At 38.1% G+C, this 21,665-nt stretch overlaps 1 protein-coding gene across 1 annotated transcript in view; it reads right to left on the bottom strand.

The window, feature by feature from the left end:
- Positions 1-18,860, bottom strand: part of USP3 (ubiquitin specific peptidase 3) — a 38,427-nt gene extending 19,567 nt beyond the window's left edge. The window contains 5 exon segments of the mRNA XM_009330056.1: positions 286-369; positions 7,686-7,817; positions 10,192-10,252; position 18,341; positions 18,786-18,860. Coding sequence (XP_009328331.1) covers positions 286-369; positions 7,686-7,817; positions 10,192-10,252; position 18,341; positions 18,786-18,860 — 353 coding nt within the window.
- Positions 18,861-21,665: the final 2,805 nt, after the last annotated feature.

Genomic DNA, 21,665 nt, shown 5'->3' with positions numbered 1-21,665 from the left:
GCTAGGTAGCACGACAGTTAATCAATATCTAAATTCCTGTATCACCATACACTGCTTCTACAAGATGCACTGCATAAGAAAGAAAACACGCAAGATCAGCCAAATCCATTTGTTCTGCACCTCTGCTTCTCAGTGATGAAAAGGATATTTAAACACACACAGTATATCACACACATAGAAGGGCCAAAATATATACATTAAATACATACAAAACAGAAACGCCACTTAAATGATACAACATTACAAGCCCACCCACAGCAGTCTGGATGTAAACAAACTACTTACTTTTCCAAGTTCTGTAGGTGCTCTCTGACCTTCTGTACCAGGCCCAGCTTGGTATCATTGACTACAAAATCATCACAGCGATAACTGCAAGAAAAACATTTATCAGGATGTGCGAAGGATTTCAGTGAAGTACTCCAAAACAGTCATGCAAGCCTACGTGTGGGAAGCACTGAAGTGATTCAGTGGAAGATTACGAGGGGAACAAGGGAGCACAACACCTACATACTGAGCTTGGTTCCCTCTGAAAACTGCCCTACAGTAAGAGAATGTACAGGCACTATATTATTACAAGTTTTTTCTTCCAGCTCAGTTCTTTATTAAAAACCAGAAGCATGAGGTACTGCTTGTCCCAGTGCAGAGTTCCAATTCAACAAAAATTCAAACATATGGTGTAACCAAAGGCAGCATTAGTAGACAATCCATAGAAGATTTATCAGAAAAGACCAACTGACATCAGGTGAACAGAATACAAAGGTTTTATTAATGTATAGCATAAATCAATTTCTTTTAATACTGTAAAGCTATCATTAAAACCTGAGGTGCTGAACAGACACACACATAATGTAAAAGTTTCTGCTACAGAAAAAAGACCAGGGAAGATGAACTAAGACCTTACGTGTTTTGTCCAAAGTCTCACCAGAAGTCTGTGGCAACCCGCACCTCGTGCTTTAACCACGATATCACTCACTCTCTCATATAGTTTTTATATATACAGAAACTCTTATAAAACTTAAGCTAGTTATTTTGAGCTTTTTCAGGGTAAGTGTGCAAAAGTAACTGACTGAGCTGAAAAAGAGAGAGAAGCCGATCCCCCCACTGCCTCAAAGCAAATGTAAAGTGAAGCCAAATCAAAATGGCCTCTCAGCAGAAGCAAGTGTTACAAGAGTCCTATAATGCTCTACAAAGATCTCGCATCTCCCAAGAAGCAAAGATGTTCATTGTAATTTAATATTCAAACTGTGGGCTTGTAACGCCTCGTATAGTGCACAAAGGGGGGGGGGGGGGGGGGGGGGTGCGTGTCTTTTAGGGAATGCTGAAAAAAAACCCCACACCTTATTTCACTATTTTCCTGAGTAATGTAAATCCACAGTGCACATGTCGATTTGAAGAAATGAAAGGAGAGAGTAGCAAAGAAAACTGTCACAAGGAGAACACTGTTGCAAGATGGCATTACTTTTGCTGCTTTGCTGTATTTTAAATCCCTTGCATTTCTTGCCCTCACAAAAAGGGGGAATATGGGTCCCAGGGTGATGTGGACCCTCTTATCCATGCTCTTTCTTCCATTTGTGAAGGAAAGATGATGCCTGTATACAGGGGTGGGATAGTAGAAAGGGGAGGGGAAGGAAGGACAGAAATCCTTTAAAACCAAGAAACAAGTGCTGCAGTCAGTAAGGAAGCCCAGCCCTGCAGAATCCGCACCTGCACGTCGGTAAACCAAGAATTCTGTGCAGCCTCCTCGAGTCTCTCTCAAAGGAGGCAGTCAGCGGAGCAGCAGCCTCACGGCTGTGCACAGGAGCTGCAGATGACATTTCACAGTACTCTGGCAGGGTTAGCCAAGAGCTAGCTCAAAAACTAGATAACCCGTATTCTGGCATGAGAAACAGGATGGTAAGAAAAGACTTACCACCACTTGCACCAGCTCTTTTGAGAGCACTGTGACAAAAAGGGAGCAGAGACTTGTCACAACTTCCCCCACATCCCACAAAGGTAACTCGGCTCTCAGCAGTGTTTGTCAGCCCTGTGCTTACTGTGAAGCATCAAATCGCAGCTTCAAATTCGGGCAGGCAACCGAACGCTTCCTGTGAAGAAAACTAACTTACTTTGGATATGTTTAATATCAGACCCATAGCTATTTCCCTCCTTTCCCTTTGGCACAGGACAGACTCAAATGTGAAATACATCCTCATCGCCTGAGGTTACTCCTCTGCTGGAGCAGATCCGTGCTTCCTAGGTTAATGAAGCTATTGACTTCAGGCACAACTGGAATTTACAACATTCTTTGTTGCATAAATCTGTGATGTAGTTCAAAGGCAACAGTATTGCTAGCATTAATTCAAACACTGAATTTTTGAAGAGACTACAGAGTTAAGAAAGTAAAGGCCCTTGCCACCGAAAGAAGTCTCTAAGATCAGTCTGTCCAGGATCTCTGTTGATTTTTGTCTCTGAGAAGAGAAATTAATATGACTCTCAAGATTTCCAAACACTGAACACAGCAGTTACGGATACTTAGGCAAGATCTAGAAATTATAAGATAGCTATTGCCCGTAATATATATATATTTTTTTTTTTTTTTTTTTAATATTGCCACAGACCTAGTTAGTTTGGGACAGGGAAGAAGTCCGCAAACGTGCTTACTTTTCAGCCATGTTTTAAGTAGTCCTATTCAGCTTTAATCAGCCACCTACAATTATCTAATGAAGTGTTCCTGCGTTTGCCACTCCCACAGGACACCACACCTCAAGGACAACCCTCAGAGCAAACTACTCAGGCCAGCTTTGGTGAGAGGTAAATATGGTGCAGGTGGATACAGTAGAGTCCGACTCCTCCTTAATCCCAAGCGTGTCCACTCCCCCAGGTATACTAGCACAACTACATCGCTACCCTAGTTGTGTAGCTACTCACATTTATAAATGGGGAATGAAAGCAGATGCAAGCTCACTGAAAGCCTCTAAGCCAACTCATTGCTGAAAGATGATTTAATACTTGCTCCCATGCCCTAAAGATCACGTTAACCTTATCTTTAGTCTGATCTCACATACCAGTTACATCTTTACATAAAATTGCAAGTTAGCACTTTCCCCAAGATGGAGGAATAAAACCAAATACATCATTAAATGTCGGGGTCCTTGCAACAGTGGGAAAGCAATTTTAAGATTCACTTAATAACAAGACAAGCTGCTTCTATTTCTTTTTTTAACGGGCAGGTTTTTTAAACCACCTCCCTTGCAACACTGAGGATTCAGCACTACTGCTAGAAATAACGGCACTACTACCAATCTCTTTTGGATAAACGAAGTAAACCTCATAGGAAGTAGTATGCTTTAAACGCTTAAAATTTGCTAAGCCCACACACCTTAAAGGTAAACTGCTGAGAGTTCCTATATGTGAAGCTGACATTCAAACCAGATGTTTAATTTGTGATCCTCGGGATTATCACAAACTAACAATACACCTTCTTGCATACAGCAGTTCTACAATATGCTTTTCACAGCAGTTGTACAGAACAAATTCTATACTTTGGGGAGGGTCCCTTATATGCATTAGCACAATATTTTCCTCTCTATACACTTTCTATTTTTAGCACCTCTGCTACCTCCAAGGCCTGGTCTTTTCTGGCCTCCTTTGCTGCTAAAATGGCAGCAAGCCAGTGAATGTATGCACTGCTCTGGGGAACACTTATGCTTAGTGCTGGCCATTTCAGTAGGTTACAGAACTTCATGCTATGTTTAAAAGCCCTGATTGGATTTGAAGAATTACAGGACAAGAAAAATTAAGAAAATCCATGTTTCCTTAGTTGTGCTCACACATTATATGAGTAAACTAAGAACTCAAGTTTTACTGTCTTGATAAAAGGCTTTTTACCTTAATTTGCACTGACTGTCGAATGCAAAATAATGGTCCTAAGCAATCTCTTTTTCCGATGCTCATGCGCTAGCACAGTAAGTCTGTTTTTTAAATAGAACCACCATCACAAAAACAGAGACTAAAAAAAGAATTTTTTTAAGTCCTTAGCACTTAGTTATTTTTACATCAGCCTGGGCCAGGGAGACAGGGGGAGGGCAGGGGACATTAACACAACCATGTCCCTTTAAGAGATAACAAGGAGGCTAATGGGTCAGAAATCTGACCTGCAAGTTGTGTCTGGGATTAAATGAACACGGGAAACATATTATGCAAATACATAAACACGGCAGCCTTTCTTCTGTGCTAACCAACTGTCTGTGCACTAGCACAGAGAAAACAAATTTACAAGAGTCATCTTTCAGGAAACATACTTCTGAAAGCAGGTTTCTTACACGTATCATTTTACTTCTTGTGCACAGAAAAACAACCACCAAGACAGCAGGAGAAAGCATCGTACAATAGCTTGACAAGAAAAAGATCTGCACTTGTAAACTCTTTGTGCTTAGTACTTTAGAACTAACCAGAAGGCTGACTACCTCCACAAAGCAGAACCCAGGAGTCTTGTTTTTCTCAGTGCTTAGGGTCTCAAACATAATTCAGTCTGAAGATTTGGTATTGCATCTACTGTCCCAAAAGTGACCAAAGAATCAAGAAGAAAGTCGTACTCTCATAATAAATAGAAGATTAACATTCTCTCATCTTTTCCGCTGTGAAGACTGAAAAGGCAAATAGGAGGACATAGAAGAACGAACCCACTGGGAAGTAAATCCCTAGTTACCCCAATACTTAATACCTCAAGCACGCCTGTACTTTTCAAAACGTTACCAAATTCATAAATACGATAAAAACCTCATCTCAGATTTAAAAAAAAAAAAAAAAAAAAAATTAACCGCCGTCCCACCAGAACTAAAACATTTTCCTTTCAAGGCTATGTTGAAAGCATGTGGTCATGTAAAAGAGAACATACACGCCTAGACTTCCACGCTAAAATGCAATTACAGGAGACTGCTTGATTTGGTTTTGGTTTACAGCAAGATTGCATGTGAACTAGAAGCAAAATTCAATAAACTGTGGTAGCTTCAACGGTCACATAGTATTTCTTCCCCTGGCACTGATAAGAACAGCTAAGGCAAACCCTGGACTGTGCTCTCATGACTGGATGAAAGTTTACGACATGGCCAAAGAAAAGCAAAGGATTAAATGCCTTCTGCTTAGAAAAGAGCCCATACAGGCCTGTTCACTGCTACTATCATGCAAGCTAAGGAACAGAGTGAGTTGGGACCCATAGGGTAAAAATGAAACGAGTATTCTACTCAATTCTGTGCAGTAAACAAAATTGCAAATAAATATAAAAGCCAGCACTGCATCAAAATAGCTCCATGATTTTTACAGTAGAAGTAGAATTCAGTTAAGTCTTAGGATGGTATTTTCCTGACTTTCAAATTATTGAGATTGCCCAAATTGCTAACATAAAATATTAATCTTTAAATAAAAGTTCACATAGCACTGTCTACTGGATTCATGTCTACACTGATGAAGCCAACAAATAACACTTCAAAATCCAATCTCCACAGTAGCTAGTTATGACTCGAATTCACCCAACTATCTGCTTTAACTGGAAAGCACTATTTGATAGCAGCCCCTACAGTACTGTCTGAAATAAAGGGGCAGAAGTTGGTCTGAATGCTTTCTGCTTCATCTTTACACATCTAAGCTCATTTCCACTGAAAAAATTGGGTGCAATAACAAATCCAGGTATCTTTTTCTGATTATCAGGTGGGGAAAAACTGAAATATCCTACATGAAAGCAAAGATACACTGCTTTTGAAACTTGTTCAGCTTCACATTAGCACAGGAGGGTTCTAATTTGCTAGTGAATGATACGCAACAGGAAATCCCCAAGGCAAAGCTCTCTACAATTAGTTCCAGTTCATCCACAGATGACTCAGCGTTCTACTTCGATCACAGCAGAAAAGACATCACATGCTAAACTGCTCCTCATCTGTCCTGCCACAAATATGCTGTGAAACACCAGTGAGCTTCCTAAGCGCATGCCTACCTGCTCCTCACAAGCATAGTTTGTTTCAGTAATAGATCCTGTAGTCCTCAGTTTGGCTGTTGTCATTTTGCAATGCCCACATTGGGTTTGGGATAAGGTCAGCAGGGTGCTCTGACTTGCTAGTGTAACTCATCAAGCCTCAGCAAGTTGGGCATACTATTTGTCATAGTAAATGAAGATATAATCAAGACTTCAAATACCCTCTAAAATTCCTCCACACATTATTACCTTCAGAGTGACTAGAAGATAGGTCATACTTGAAACAAAACAAAACACCACAACGTAGAACTCGGTTGTTAACAGCATTAATCAGGAAAGTGGAATTAGCTTCCCACAGCTGTTCCAATGCTGGTAACCTGTGCATATGTATCACTTAAAACAAATTTTATGTTTTCTAATGTTTTCACATAGGACCAGATAAAAATGCTGGTCGTTTAAATAAAATGTAAATAGAAGCAAAATCCCCGTACATCACAAAGCTACTCAAACCTTTCTTCTATGCTTAACATCTGTACAACTTTTGTTATTGCTGCACGCACCATCTGAGTAATTTTTGAGTTGCTCCATACAAAATTTCTTCAGGTGAGACCACTTAACTGTGATTGTACTTGCAGGGGATAAAAAAATTTGTTACAGAAGTATTCCTCATAAAACTGGATACCCAAACTACAGCAAACAGATTTTTCCCTGATGAAATACACAAAAGATACCCAATTATTTGAACAAAATACCCATCAGTGGAACTATATACTCAGTAATTTTACAAGACCGTAACACGGATTTCGCTGAGATTTTCACTGTTCAAATCCCACCCTGCCACACCGCACAAGTAACGACATACCTGGGAAACCATGAAGCTAACAGGAAATGGGGGAGCAGCTGTCAACAGTTTTGCTTAGGGGTGAAAAGGATGAGAGATGCTGAACGCACAAAAGCATTGCTTTCAGTAGACTTCCAGTCTTTGCTCTCCGAGGAACAAGGAAGATGGGGAACCCAAATTACCAGCATAACTATTAAATCTCCCTAAACAGTGCTCGTATGTCACTCTAAGAAACTGATAGAATAAATCAGCCCAGGCCATTCTTCCGTTAAAATAATCACTTCTGTGATTCTGCTACTTAATCTTGCCAGAGTGTTGATGCTGCTTCACAGCAGGATCCATCACTTTCCCAAACTCATACAGGTTGCACCAAATCTCCAAAATAAAGAAGCTTTTCTCTCAGAGTGAAGAAAAAAATTAATATTGGAAAAAACCCCAAACAAAACACACACATACACAGCTCAAGTTCACACATCTTGGGCAGGAACTATAGTCTATTACTTTACTTTCTGATATGCTGACAAATAAAGGATATGTGAAAGGCTTACCAATTTGATGGAAGGAGTAACTACAACCAAACAGCAGCTTTTGCAATTAAAAGGTTAGGTTCTCAACATATCCCAGAGCAAAGAGAAGCAACTCCAAACCACATAAATAGGAGAAACTTTTTGAAATAAATGCTAAATCATTTGAAATGTGGGAGTTTAGCCACAACCAGTGCTACAATACACATGCAAAAGCAGAGGGTTATTTCATAACTGTTTTTAAACAGCCAGGTCTGGAAATCAAGAGATGAAGTGCTCAAAAATGCGTGTAATATAATGCTTCACAAGAGTCTGAAGTTTTCACCCTTCTAGTATGTAAAAAGTTGTCACATTACAGCGTTTAAACCCTTACCAGTATGTACTGTAACTACTGCAATCCATACACACAGTATGCTGAACTTTCTCTTGTTTTTCTGTTTTCTTATGATTGGTCATAGGAATCTGTGCATCTTCATAATGCTTTTTTGCATGGCCATTCACGTATCTAAAGTAAATGAAAAAACAAAAAAAGTCTTACACTTTTAAACAGTTACTTAACCAACATTCATTGAAAATAAGAAGAAAAAGGCAGCCTAGTAAGCATCCAATATTTATACAGGCATTGAAATAGACAATTCACCTGTGTGAAAACACTGGTTAAATTTTCTAACTTTCTACCCCTTTACTCTCCCACATTGTCCAAATTAATCTCTCCATCTCCTTCATAGCAACCACAAACTGGCATACTTGTACCAAACCCCAGGATCTGGGCCCTGAACAGACTGATCCACCTTCACAAACGAGAAAATCATTAGCTCCCTTTTTCCATACCTGTAACGTAGTTAGTTCTCCATATTGCTTTCCCATATACTTTTCTTACAGCTCTACTTTTTTCTCCACCCAGCACTCACCATGTTTGTGATTACTTTAACAGTGTGCTGACCCCCATAAGAAAGCACATCCATTTTAAGCTTTCCCATTCTGCAGCACTATTTAATATTAGAGCATTCTACGTTTTATAAAGTTCATTAATTTGAAAGGCTCTAGGGCTTGGGGTCACATAATTGAAAAAAAAAATCTAAAATCCTACAGCTTTTTTGCTGACGCAATGAGCATTTTCAGGCTTAAAATTTGAGATCTAGAAAATTAAGCATCTTTAATTAAAAAGACATCATGACAAATGCAAGCGCCCTAAGTATCAGCTGAAAATCATTAACACTTAGAAGTGCATGGCCAGACCTTAGGTGAATTCCCTCCTCCCCCATTTCTTGCTCGTTGAACTCAGTAATGCGAACCAACAGGAACTCTGCACATGCTCCACATGAAGGTCTTTGTATTCTACACTTGTTCTCACATGCAGGTGTACACAATTCTGCTAACGCAGCTGTGCTAGTTAAGGCACTGAAGCCACAGGGTTACCGACACTGCTGTGCTGGCAGAATCCTGCAGCAATTATGTCATAACCCGAACGAGACAGTTGTGCTTGCAGGAGTTGGTTTTCTGCCTAACAGTGCAAATGACAGGTTTATAAAGCTACGCTCCCACCAGAAATGCTCTGCTGCTGTAACATGGTCAGTAATGTTCCCAATGACTCTAACCTGGCAGGTGTACTTCAAGTGAAGATCTGAAAAGCTCTACTTCTCTTCCTTTAATTTCAAACATTATCTGAACAGAAGAATATGCTGTATGCTTTCATGATCAAAAGTGCTCCCATTACAAGGTATATTACATTCTTCTCATTCAATTATTTTCCATTCTAAGGGTGGGAGCAGTTTGAAAAGTCAAAACAAACTGCATAAATTACTGACTCGATGTCTACTAACGAGAAAGGTCATATGGGGACAGTAATAATATTTTTTTAAAATTGGTAATATGTAAAATATTCCAAATGACTTATTTCACACCATCACATACCATGAAGTAGCTCCCCCTCTCAGCTCCCACCAAGTATAAATTTATGAAATAAATTAATAACTAAAAAGAGAGAAAAAGGGGTTTGTGCTGAAAACTCTGAATGAGACATTATTAAAATTGTTGCACTTGCTGCTAACCAGATCAAAGAAACAAAACCTGGAGTTTATTGAATCCACTTTAAAAGACAAAGGCACTAAGCTTAATGATCCTTGTCCAGAATAAAAACACACCAACACAGATGCTACCCTACAGATGAAAACATGTTCACATCTCAGATAATGTCTAAATGTCAACACTAACTGCATTCTCATTAACACGTGCATCTCAAACATTTATGTAGCAGCAAATTCTCTACAATTATTCTGACATATGAATAACACCATTGACCATATCATTCCTCTACAAATGCTTTTGGTGTACTTCAACTAATACAGACAAAAAACAGGTTTACTCTGAAGGCATTCTGGTGGTAGCTAGTCCTGTATGCTATGGCAATAACTTTGTGCCAAAACTACACTACAATACATTTAAGGTGTTTTCTGTCTAAGTTGGACGGTTGCTATTTTTCTCAAAATAAGGTGTGCCAACTTTGGATTTGTGGGTTTCCAAGAACTCTTATTGGTTTAATCTTATTACAATAGACACATCTTTTACAGAATGGAACTTTACAATAATCCACTGAATCAGCAGTTCTCCAGGAACTTTTTGAGCTGAGCAATCACATTCACCATACACTTTTCTTTTGGAAAAGAAACGATGTCGAGTATAATCTCTGGACTCTCATAAGGTAGCAAAGAAGTGTGTTCAGTATAAACATACAATGTTAAATGAGATTGTGAAAGGTTTATTTCAGGGAATTATAAGGCATTCAGGAAAATTTTGAATGAACTGCCTCAGAGTCGAGCAACAAAGGAAAAAGATAAAGGTCTGATTAAAAGATTTGCACACTAACACTTGGTACCCACCTTCCACAATGGACACTTGAGCACGTCAGACAGACCCACGGACTTTTATTTGACCGGCACACTATAAAAGATTTAAAAAAAAAGAAAAAAGAAGTGTCAAGTGAATTGGCTCTGATATTACAGTTGTATAACACATCCTGAGCGCTAGCAATATCTCTGCTGACTCCATCTTAGCAGCACCGTTATATAAAATAGCCAGTCATGTTCATTAAGCGATATTAGGGACTAAACTAACAGACTGAAGAGCTATTGACACTAAAGCACATAGCTGCCTTCTGGCTTGGGTTTTAGTCACAGGCTACACATTTACCTGTTACTTTCCATGAAAAACTTAAATTTTTTTCTTTGTATTACATCCACATGAGGCCTACTTGATTTTGAAATACAATACAGAAATAACAGAAACACAAATAGCAAAAACACTGGTTAAGTTTAAAAACCTTTCTTTTGACTTTTGACTGAACACGGGGAAAAAAGCCACAGCACTACGCTTCTGTTTCAAAAAACTAGTTATACAAGAAGCCATTTTAAAGAAGATACTGCAAGAAAGCCTGGCAATCTGATAAGAATCACACAGAATAAATTACTGTGCAATGCATGATAATACGCACCATTTATACAATACGTATTCCTATGCTGCAGTGCTGGTAAAGGCTTTATCCATAAAGATTTTACCCTTTCAGTCATGCGCAAAAAGCTGAAAGGTTAAAATGTAACACAGTGCTGTGCTCTGCAATCCATTCAAGACATCAGAAGATGTTATCTATTTTTTCAGCTGTCTTCTAAGTCTAGAAAACTTAAATTAAACAAACATGGATGTTTTTAAGCTAAAGGGCTTAAAGGGAAAAAACAGCAGATACTAGAAAATGAAACACCATCCCAGGCTAAAGTCATAGAAATGGGGTCTTCCAACTCATACCCCAACCCAGTAGCAAAGTCTGCAAATTCAGATTAGAAACAAAATCTCAATAAATAACCCATGTAGGCAGAACACAGTAAAATAGGCAAGCAGAGCAAAATTTCCATTAGTCAAGTCAAGAAAAAGCATATGCATCTTTAGCATATAGCAATTTTGGAACTACAACTAAATCGATATTGAACCCTCAAGTTTTGAGAGGAATTGCAATTTGGAACATGTCATTGAAGGAGGGACGCTACGATATACAATGCTTAGATTTGAATGAAGTAAAATTGTTAACAACTATCTATTACCACAGAATTTACAGAAATAGCATTACACTTTCAAATACCCAACTAATATGATGAGAAAAGAAAAATGAAATGCTAAGTGCACTTCTGCAAGGGCAGAAAACAACAGTAAAAAGAAGACTTCAGTTATCACAAAAATACAAAAGGGTACGATGCCGCCTAATTTTTCTACATGCTATAAGTAACTGCTTCTTGGAGCAGCCAGTCAAAAGAGTCACAGAGGAAAAATAAGACATCAGAAACACGAGGGTCTGTGAGGCCAGGGGGAAGAAGGGACAAAGAGAAGAGGATTAAACTCTAGCGTACATGTAAATTATTTATATTGTTATTTATTGTGGAAAAGCTTGAGAACAGCCTTCCCTGTATGGAGTCACACCTTAGAGAAAGGAACTGGGGAAACTGAAGCATGCACAGAAGCTGCTCCAGGGCAGGATCACCTGAGCAGGCTAATTCAGGACTTCTGGCAAAACTCAAAAATACGGTCACCAAGCTACAAGCCATGGTACATATCAAACCGTTAAGATCAAAGACTATCTAACAAAAGCGAAAGAAGTTTCTTTATCAAATTAAATGCTAATTAAAAAGAAAAAGCAAGGAGGGGGTCAATTTTTAATCGGGGGAGAAGTGACTAGCTTAGCTGTTTAGAAGAGCTAATATATTTTTCCACCATTAGATTTCGCCTTTTTTATTTAAATCAGACGGAAAAATAAACTAACTAACACTGCTTCTTAAAGAATTGTTTTCTGGATTTGAATTCATTATTACAAACAGTTGTACTTCAATTCACAGGACCGCTCCAAGGAATGTTTAAAACTAAGAATTTTACTATGTTCACTGGAAAAAAAGCACATTCCACAGAAATACTATTTGAAGTAACTACTTAAAACTCTTTAGTAAAGACTCCAGAATCGTTTTCTTCAACTGCTGCAATTATTACTTTACTTGAGAAACACATTTTCTCACGTCTCAGTTTTCTGGTTTTGGTTTTCCAAAAACAAATTTTCCTAAAATTAATGTGTTTGCACAACTGTGATGGTAATCTTGCAATAGATAGAGGACAGCCAGGTAGAGCTATTTTGGCTCACATTTCAAGGTAGAAAAGTGGAAGAAGTTTGTCTAATTTGACCAAAATGTTATCAAGAAAACGAACATTTGGCACTAGCAAACAGAAGAGAAAAAGAAGACCTTAAATAGCTATCATCAGTTAAAAACAGGCTAAATGGACCACCAGTCTAACCTGATACAATTTTATTTTCCTGAATTACACAAACTGAAAGGTAAAAAATTAACCAGAAGGAAACAGAAGTCAAAACCATTCATGCACTTAAACACAGATTAAGTGCTGCATGAACAAACCACTAGCCTACACTTTCCTTGCCAGGAACACGAAACGGTCTTTTCTCAGCAGAAATCTCCCACTTTGAAATAACATTTTTGCTTTCACTATGTTATCATCTGTGGACAGAACTAGTTCTCAACTAGTAGGTCAAAGCATTACGATGCAAACTATTATGCTTACTTTCCACCATGTACCAGACAATTACAATTTCGCATTCAGGTATTTTAAATACCAGCACTGCTTGCTTGTCAAGTGTTAAATTATGCTGAAGCAGTGCTCACTCTGCAGAGTTCACACCAGGTTTTAAGTGTTCTGCACAAAGCCAGCAAACAAGTCCACCAACTCTGCACGATACCAAAAAAATAGCGTCCACTAAAATGTTCCATCTTTCATATCGGGGAATAGGAAAAGATGGTTCATTTGTTTGCTTTAACTTTTAGGAAGAACTTTGCTCCAATCTCCAATTGCATCACATTAGAAACGTGTAGTTTATCTTCTGCACAAACATTTCCTCCCACAAAGAACTCAAATAACATGGAAGTAACTCCCACTACGATTAAACACAGAAGCCAGTATTAAATTTGTGACCTACAGTTGCTCTGTTCTGAGAGGATTACACAATTGATTTTTTTAAAGGTTGCTGAAGATTGCATTCTGCATTTCTCTGAGATTGGCTCAGTAGGAACCGGCATTAAAACTTGGCTGTCTAGGTATTCCTCAGTTCAGATCTCGAAGCAGTTACCGTCTGTTACTTACTATTAATAAATTAGATTAGGCCGGGAGCTTCAGGCATTAGTCAGGACTCTAAGACGACAGGCACCATGGAATGCACAGCAAAAGCATAGTCACTGCCCTGAACTGCTTATAATCTAAATTAAAGGTATACAGTTTGGCTTCATCTGTAAAGAAAGTGCATGTTATTCCTTTCAGATGTGGTACTGACATGAAGGCACTAGGCTTAAAAGTAGACCAGAAACAAGAGACACAGATCCATAGCAAATCCCTTCTCAATTCAAAGCACACTACACAGCCCTGGAACTTGGCCCTTAAAACAGATTTTGGTGTTCAGGACTTTCAGGTCAGACAGTTACATAGAATTGTGAGGAAAGACTCTCAAACCCATTTGTACAAGTACGTATGTCTTCCCTCAATAATCAATATTCCAATAGGGATTTGTTTTGGGGGTTTTTTTAGTGCTATTTAAAAAAGAGGAGGGGTGCACTACATTAGCACCCTATACTTTGGAATAAAGTTATGTTCAACAAACATCTTAACCACATTTAAAAAAAAATGTAATTTTCTGTGTTTGTTACACCTTACTTAGTGGTATACATGCTAAGGAACCCTGGCTGCTTTCTCAGCTTGAACTGAAGTGGCTACTGCAATGGTTACCAACTGCCTCATTTTGCTATATTTTTAGCATAGCTTCAAATGGTTAGGCAAAGATGATACTAACATGTCAAAAGAAAAGGGAAAGCAAATTTGCAATGCTACAACGTTGTCATTGCAGACAACAAGCAGTAAGTCATTTGCCATTTTACATCAATATCAGCTTATTCAGAAGCTTAGAAACATAATTTTTCATCATGTAATAGGAAGGGGAAATACTATCTTTCACAGAACAATTTCTCTAAGTGAAATCTGAATATTCATTTGTTATACAGCCTACAAAGCCCTCTGTAAATGGAGTACCAATCCAGCCCCAAAAGAGCAAACAATCCAACACCACTACATACAGACTCATACATAACTATGGGAACATTCAGAGATGTCCCTCCTCCTCCAGCTTCCACTTTGTGTAAATCATCCTGATAAATAATGTTCATCAAGTTATGCCAAGTAGAGTGAGTAAGATATGGCTAATCGGTTTGGCACTCTCATCACAGGGCCCCCACCCATCTTACCCTCATGATCACTCAAATATGTACTTCTGAATCTTGACTTCTTTTTCTTATTGAAAACTGACTCCAAGTGCAGTCTTGTGAAACATGAACGCTCCTGGCAAACACTGTATTCCTTACAGAACAAAGCTGCAGATTTCCACTGTAGGAAAGTTACAACTATGTAGAAGTATACAAACAACCCGTGAAACTAGTAGTTTTGTTTAAATAGCACACTGCATAATTTAGAAACTGGCAAAACAAAAAAGAAGCAGGAAGAGGAGGAGACAAACAGGAAGCAGTTTCTGTAAGGCAGCCAAGTTAAGAAACCTGCAAGATACAGTGTCCACCAGAGATCTGGCAGTAGCGCCGCCATGTGATCAATGCAAACCCACGACTTCGCCAGTCACGGGAGCACAAGTGACCTGAGGCCATAGCTACTACAGAACTGTGCTTACATCCAAGTTTTAAAATAGTCCTTTATTACATCACTAAAGAAAAGGCCACAAAATACCAGCACAATAAGAGCAATACTTTGGTCTTTCTGTTAAGAGCACGTTGAATGGAAACAAGACTAGGGTCATTAAACTACTTACAATAGTCTCCACAGCCTTTACAAAACAGCCTGGACTTTGTTCTCAAAAGGAGCTGTACCAACACTACTATCTTACTTGTATAATTATATGGTTAAACTACAATAAAATAATGACCTGCACAGAAACGTCTTTGGACTAAGTGACCTTTTTTCAGTTCAGTTTATGTTGACATAGCAGGTCAGCTATACTGATAAAAGCTAAACTGAAAAAGGCCACTGCTACTCCACCTAGCATCTGCACAAGGAACCATATTTACATAGTTGTGGCTGCACTGGTATACCGATACTGTGCTGAGCAAATGGTCCCACAAACATAAGCACCTGGTGACAAACACATATATATGCTACATATGTATAGCATGCCTTATGTGTAGCATGCATACACATGCTATATGTATGCATGTGTGTATACACACATATATGTACATATCTCCAATAAAAAAAAAAGGCAAGAATACTGTTAAAGTATTCTAGAGAAATAGGCTTACTTTTCCTTTCCCATACCTTGAACTTCATTTTGCCTAACAATCCCTCAGTGCCCTGTTTAATTAAGATTTGGTAGCAGGACAACGTTAGTCTACGTTTTGTTCCTAAAAGAACCTGACAAATGCAGCAAAAAAGAGCTGGGCAGTCTCCATTAACAACACGTGAAGAAAAAAGAAGCATCAATGTGCATACCAAAATATGAAACCCCTGCTTTGTGAAACATGATCCTTCTGGCTGTGACACATCAGGCCGAAGGAATCAGACTAAAAGCTGCCTCCTCCAAAGATCTGGAAGTAAAGGGGGAGAGAAACTTGCAAGCAAAAAATCCTGGGAAACAGTCACAAGTGGTGGGAATACAAAACTCTGCACAAACATTTAACCAAAATTATGCAAACCCTTTTAGTAATAACATCTCAAATGCAAAGTTTTTCAGTCATGGGACTCAGAGCATTTCTCGGAGAGGCCACTTCCATTTTACAGACTGAAAAATGGAGAATGAGAGATCGAATCGTTTAGCAAAAGAATTTTAAGTTTATCAGCATACATCAGAACTGAGCCTACCAGCCCTAACGCCTTAGTCCTTTATGTCATTTTACTTGCAGGCAAGGGTAAGACATTCCAAAAACCAGCACTCTATGCAAAACTTTTAAGGTGACTTGCCAAAACAGCTCTGAATTAAACACCTAAAACTTCCCATATGCAATACACAAGAAGTATCAGGCATCTGAGAGAGTCATCTGTGAAAGCCAATATTCTAAGTAGGGAATTGCTCAACGAGTTGGATGTTGTCCCTCCTCTGGGCTTACGTGCTGGGGTTGCAAAAAGGCTCTGCCCACCGCTGGAATTTACAGCTCTGGACCTCCCTCTGGATGCAGGCATAACATCTTTTCCAAGACTGAATAAATCAGCTGAGGAGTTTTCTCCATGCAATATCCACTCATTCAAGATGCAAATGCCTCAGGTTTAATGCACACACCTCATACCCTTAGGAGTAGCCTGGAAGGAAGGTCTTCCAAGTGCTGAGGAAGGACCGACACTTCCTTCTGTTAAAGATGGCACTTCCCAGGAATAAGTAGTTATTCAGGGAAACAGTGAGACAAAGCAAGAGAGAGAGTGTGACTTTCATCAAGCCTAGCATTTACAACTTTTACCTGGGCTGCAGTCTCTGCAGTAATGAATATCCATGTATTCTATATTCAAAATCCACCAGATGAAACATTCAGTTGATAGAACTGAGACTGGAACCAAGGATTTTCCACTTAAAATGAACTGTCCAAATCACAACATTACAGAGCCATGTGCATTCTAACCTAACTCAGTTATATACCAGCGTACACAATAAAAGAGCTTCTCAAGGCAAAAATTAGAAGTTTTTCTCATCACGGAACATCAGTCAAGACTGCAGGACATCTGGATGTATGCAGAATCGGACACTCTGGCACTAAAACCACACTTTATTAGCAGAATCAAAGAAGCCTTAAAAAAATATACATGTCCTCCAAGGTAAGTCAGCATTTTTACAGGCAGCACGTAAAAATTCATAACAGGCAATACAAGTTACTTAATACTAAGTACACATGTATTAACACAACCGATCATGTTCCCAGGTTTTGACTTCGCATTCTGTTGTGTATTTAAAAAGGCAGTTGCTACAAGCATACATGCAAGCTTTATTATCTGACCCTACTGTCTGTTTACATTCAGGAGGAATCAAAAATATTGAAATTAGTATCTCAACTAAACATGTTGGTAAAATCATAAGACAGGGCAGGCATTAACATACACAGAAGCGCATTAAGTCCAAGCACAACACTAGCATTATTTTATAATCTAGGAGTAGGTTCCAGAACTTAAATACTGAGTTAAATGCCTATGGTTGTTGACTGTTTTATTTTTTGTTTGGGGTTGTTTTGGGTTTTTTTTTTGGGGGGTGGGTGGGGAGTGGTGTGGTCAAACTGTATACACATCTGGTAAAAGTATCGGCTCTACGTTTTAAGAACTTAAGGCTAGTCAACTCCAGATGAGTAACACTAATGAAAACCAGGTGACTGAAAAAGGAAGTAAATGTTACAAGAGTATTTTTTAGACCTTTGAGTAGGCTAAAGCCCCATTCTAGACAGAGAATGCAGGAAAAAAGAACATTAGAGACTTTGAAAACTAGAGACATGTTCTACACCTTACAAACCAGCTGTTTTAATGTTTAGGTTTTAAAGAGTATTCCCATTTGTTTTCAAACTTCATTTCATGTAAAGCTCTTCTTTCTATCCTACCCTCAGCCCCACTACAAGAATTTCATAAATGGACTGAACTTGTTCTGAACTGTTTGATATTAGAAAATATTGTTAAATATAATATTTATTTTTACATGTTTCATTTGTTAGACATCTTTATTGCCTATTTTAGAGAAACAGCATTCTAGTCAAAATGAAACAAGACAGAAGGGGAAATGGTTTTTAACTATACTATTTAAAATGCTTTGTTTTCAAATCAGCTAACACCCACATACTAGAGGAAAAGATAAGAAAAGATGAAACTTAAATTACATTTAAATCAAAGCAAGAGAATTTACAAGGAAGCAAGTTTCCTGGTAAGCATTACTAACAATACAAAAATGTTAACCATTCTTTCAGTGTTTTATACCCTCATAACAAAGAGATGCACAATGAATAGAAGTCTCAACAGTATCAAGTCTTAGCCTGACTCAAATCACATTCAAATGTAAGAGAATTCAAGTAGGCTCTGAAGAAAAGGAAAGGAGAAAGGACAGGAAGACAGAAAGAAAACTACGCTCACCTTACAACTATGGAAAAAACCCAGTTTTTCTTCTGCTATTACCATTCAGCCAAAACCAGAAAGATTAAGTTTTTAGTGAGAAAACAAATAGTAAGTCCTTTTGTGGTAATGAGTGAACTTATGAAATCAACTAATATTTGTGCTCATGCATAACTGTACATGTGGTTTCCTCCTCTTTGTCACTAAAGCAAAGCATTGCTCAGTCTCATATAAGAAATTTCACAGATGGTTACAGTGAACCACTCTATTACAATGGAAAACCATATATAATTCAGACATACTAAACAACAACTGAGTAAGAATATAAAACACGGGTAGGTGAACAATTTTTCGTAGAATAAATAGGTCACTGAAGTCCCCAAAACATTCCTAACATTGAAGAATGTTTGTCAGAGAACAATGTGATTAGCTTCATCTGCATTTAATTCACCTCCCCAGTGAGGCTCTACCACATTGGCTTACAATTCGGTATTTTGATTACGCAATCAGAATTCCACACTGAAAAACTTGGAAGTTAAAAAAATGCATGCTTTTTCATCTGCCTACATTCTTAATCCAGTAGTGGAAAAGCAGACAGGTAGGTTAGGAAAACTTCTTTCAACCGGTGTAAACAGACATGCCAGTTCCTGAGGAAGTGGTTAAACGAACTGGGGGGTGGGCAGGAAGGCACAAAACCAAAGTCAAGTCACCTATAGCAGCAATATACAAAGACACGTACAGCATGCTGTGCTGCTGCTTCTGTTATGGTAAAGAAATAAGGTCACTTAGCACTAGCGATCACACATATAGATGCTTAGCTCTCAGGCTATAGTAGTGCCACATTTTTTGGTAATTTAGTCTTTCTACATGTCAAGTCAAACTTTAGGTCAAGAAATGTCAGCGGTTGATCTTCCTGTATATACCACATAAATCACATCCTGCCTGAAAGCAACAGCGAGAAAACATACATTATTAAAAAAAAAAAAAAAAAAGAAATAAAGAAGTAACACATCAGTAGCAGGCTTATTTTACTGAACAATCATGGCCAAAGGCATTTTTAAAAAAAATTATTGCCTCTATATCTCCTTTACATTCTAAAAACAATTTCTAGTGGTTTGGCTACTTTGGTAACTAATTAGCATCCAAATTTAAATACATACACACACACATATACTTATGTATTTTAAAATTAAATGCTTTCTAGCCCTCACCGATATTGTTCCTCATTATAGTTGTAGCATGCCAAGAAAAAAAAGAAGTTACTCAATCTTTATGTAGAGCAAGACACACAAATACGCATTTTCAGACAGCAGCCAGAAAAAGCATAGCAAAGCCAACAGTGTAATGTAATTTTTAAACCCTTAAGGAAAGGAATCTTCTTGAGTCAGTTAGCAATCAACCTCAGGTCAAAACATTCAAGCTGGAAATAGGAGGGAAAAGAGGGGAAAGACAGCAAGAAGGCTTCTTGCTTTCTTTATATAACCTAGTAATTAATTTACTTATTTGTAGTCCCCACTATTTCATTCCTACTTTCCCAATACTAGCAGAAGACACATTACTAACCATCCCTGTGAACAAAAAAGAAAGAAATCAAATGCTCAGTGGACAAAAACATTACCAAATGAAAGACTTATGAACTGAAGGTTAAAAAAAAAAGTTTTAAAAAGGATCATGGCTATCTTGAGAAAATGTCCCTGTATTTTGACATGGACAAGCAGACGCTCACATTCACACAAACTCCTAAATGATATACCTATGGATTACCTTGAAAAATGAGTATCTGCCTGTTTGGTTTTGATAAGGACCTCCAACCCCCACCCCCCAAGCCTGGTAGTACCATGTCACTTTAAAGGTAAAAAGCTGTCTGCTTGCAATATTGGGGGGGAGGGGTGGGTGGGTGTAACTTCCAGAAGAATCACCTTATTTTGCCAGGTTGCCTGTGGGTATTGTGATTAGATTAAAATAGCTAATAAAATCTGTCAAAGAAATTTCACAACTACGTTTACAAGATCCAAAATTACGCAAGATATTCCAAAAGGGGGGAGGAAAAAACCCAACCACTAGAGGATTGTTTTGACATACCAGTTAAGACTGCTAAATGATAAGTGTATTCATTGTGTCATGTACAGTTTAAAACACCCTCTTATAATCAAGGAAATGAATCATTAAGGACACAAAATCTTACACTGCTCCCATAACAAGGACACCATAAAGCAATGAATATTTTATCAGATATTATTCTAATTCACTCTACAATAAAAACTGTTTCCTCCAATAATCTCAAAATAGAAGTCGGAAAAGCCTTAACTAGTTTTCAGATCTAAACTTCTGATTAAATTGCACTTTCTTACCTCCATGGATTATTTTAATTAATGGCCTTTAACCACTTTTTACCTAGGTAATGAATGTTTGTTAAAACAGAAAGCAAAGCATGAACAGTTTACTAAATGAAGTGAGTGGCAGTGATCAAACGAGAAATGGCTCAAAGCTTAATTTCATTCCAAACACTGGGTCTGAAAGTTTCACTCTATGAACCTCAAACACAGATGCCACAAAAACTAGTCTAACTCCGACGGCCTTAGCACCTTGCAACGATCAGAAAAAGAGTAAGAATAATGCATTGATCTTGTTTAACACCTGCACATCTTGAAGGGCTTGGGAAAGGCAGGCGAAAATTGTTATCCTGCTTACATTCAAACCAGCTGTAATGAGATTTGCACTAATCTCTGGATAAATCAAGAGTCTGCCATACACACACGAGTCTCTCTCCTACACACTTGTATGTGCCTTATATATCCCACTTCCACAATGTCTCAGACTATCCTGTCTCCTTACCATATGGTACACTTTGAAGAGTCATTTCAAAACATTGATTTTTAGTTAGATTATTAAATACTTTGGAACAGTCGGTAGTAAAATTTGTCCTTCAAAATCATCATGAAGATTAGATCTAGTTCCTAAACAAAGGCAATGCATTAAATGTCTGACTACTACTTTCCTCTGAAGCAGCCTCTTTCCTCAGCTAACGTTCAAGTTTTGTGAGAGATTGTGATTTTGTGGAGTAGATAGTATAAACAAATTTTTTAAAAGAAAATCTAGAAAATATTAATCACCATCAATTTAACTTTATTGACTTTTAAAAGACACCAAGTATTTGAAAACCAAAACTCCCCTTTTTTGTAATTAAAAGGAA

Source organism: Pygoscelis adeliae, unplaced genomic scaffold, assembly GCF_000699105.1.
Source record: "Pygoscelis adeliae isolate BGI_AS28 unplaced genomic scaffold, ASM69910v1 Scaffold298, whole genome shotgun sequence".
Lineage (NCBI taxonomy): Eukaryota > Metazoa > Chordata > Aves > Sphenisciformes > Spheniscidae > Pygoscelis > Pygoscelis adeliae.
This window is presented reverse-complemented; position numbering and strand designations above follow the sequence as displayed.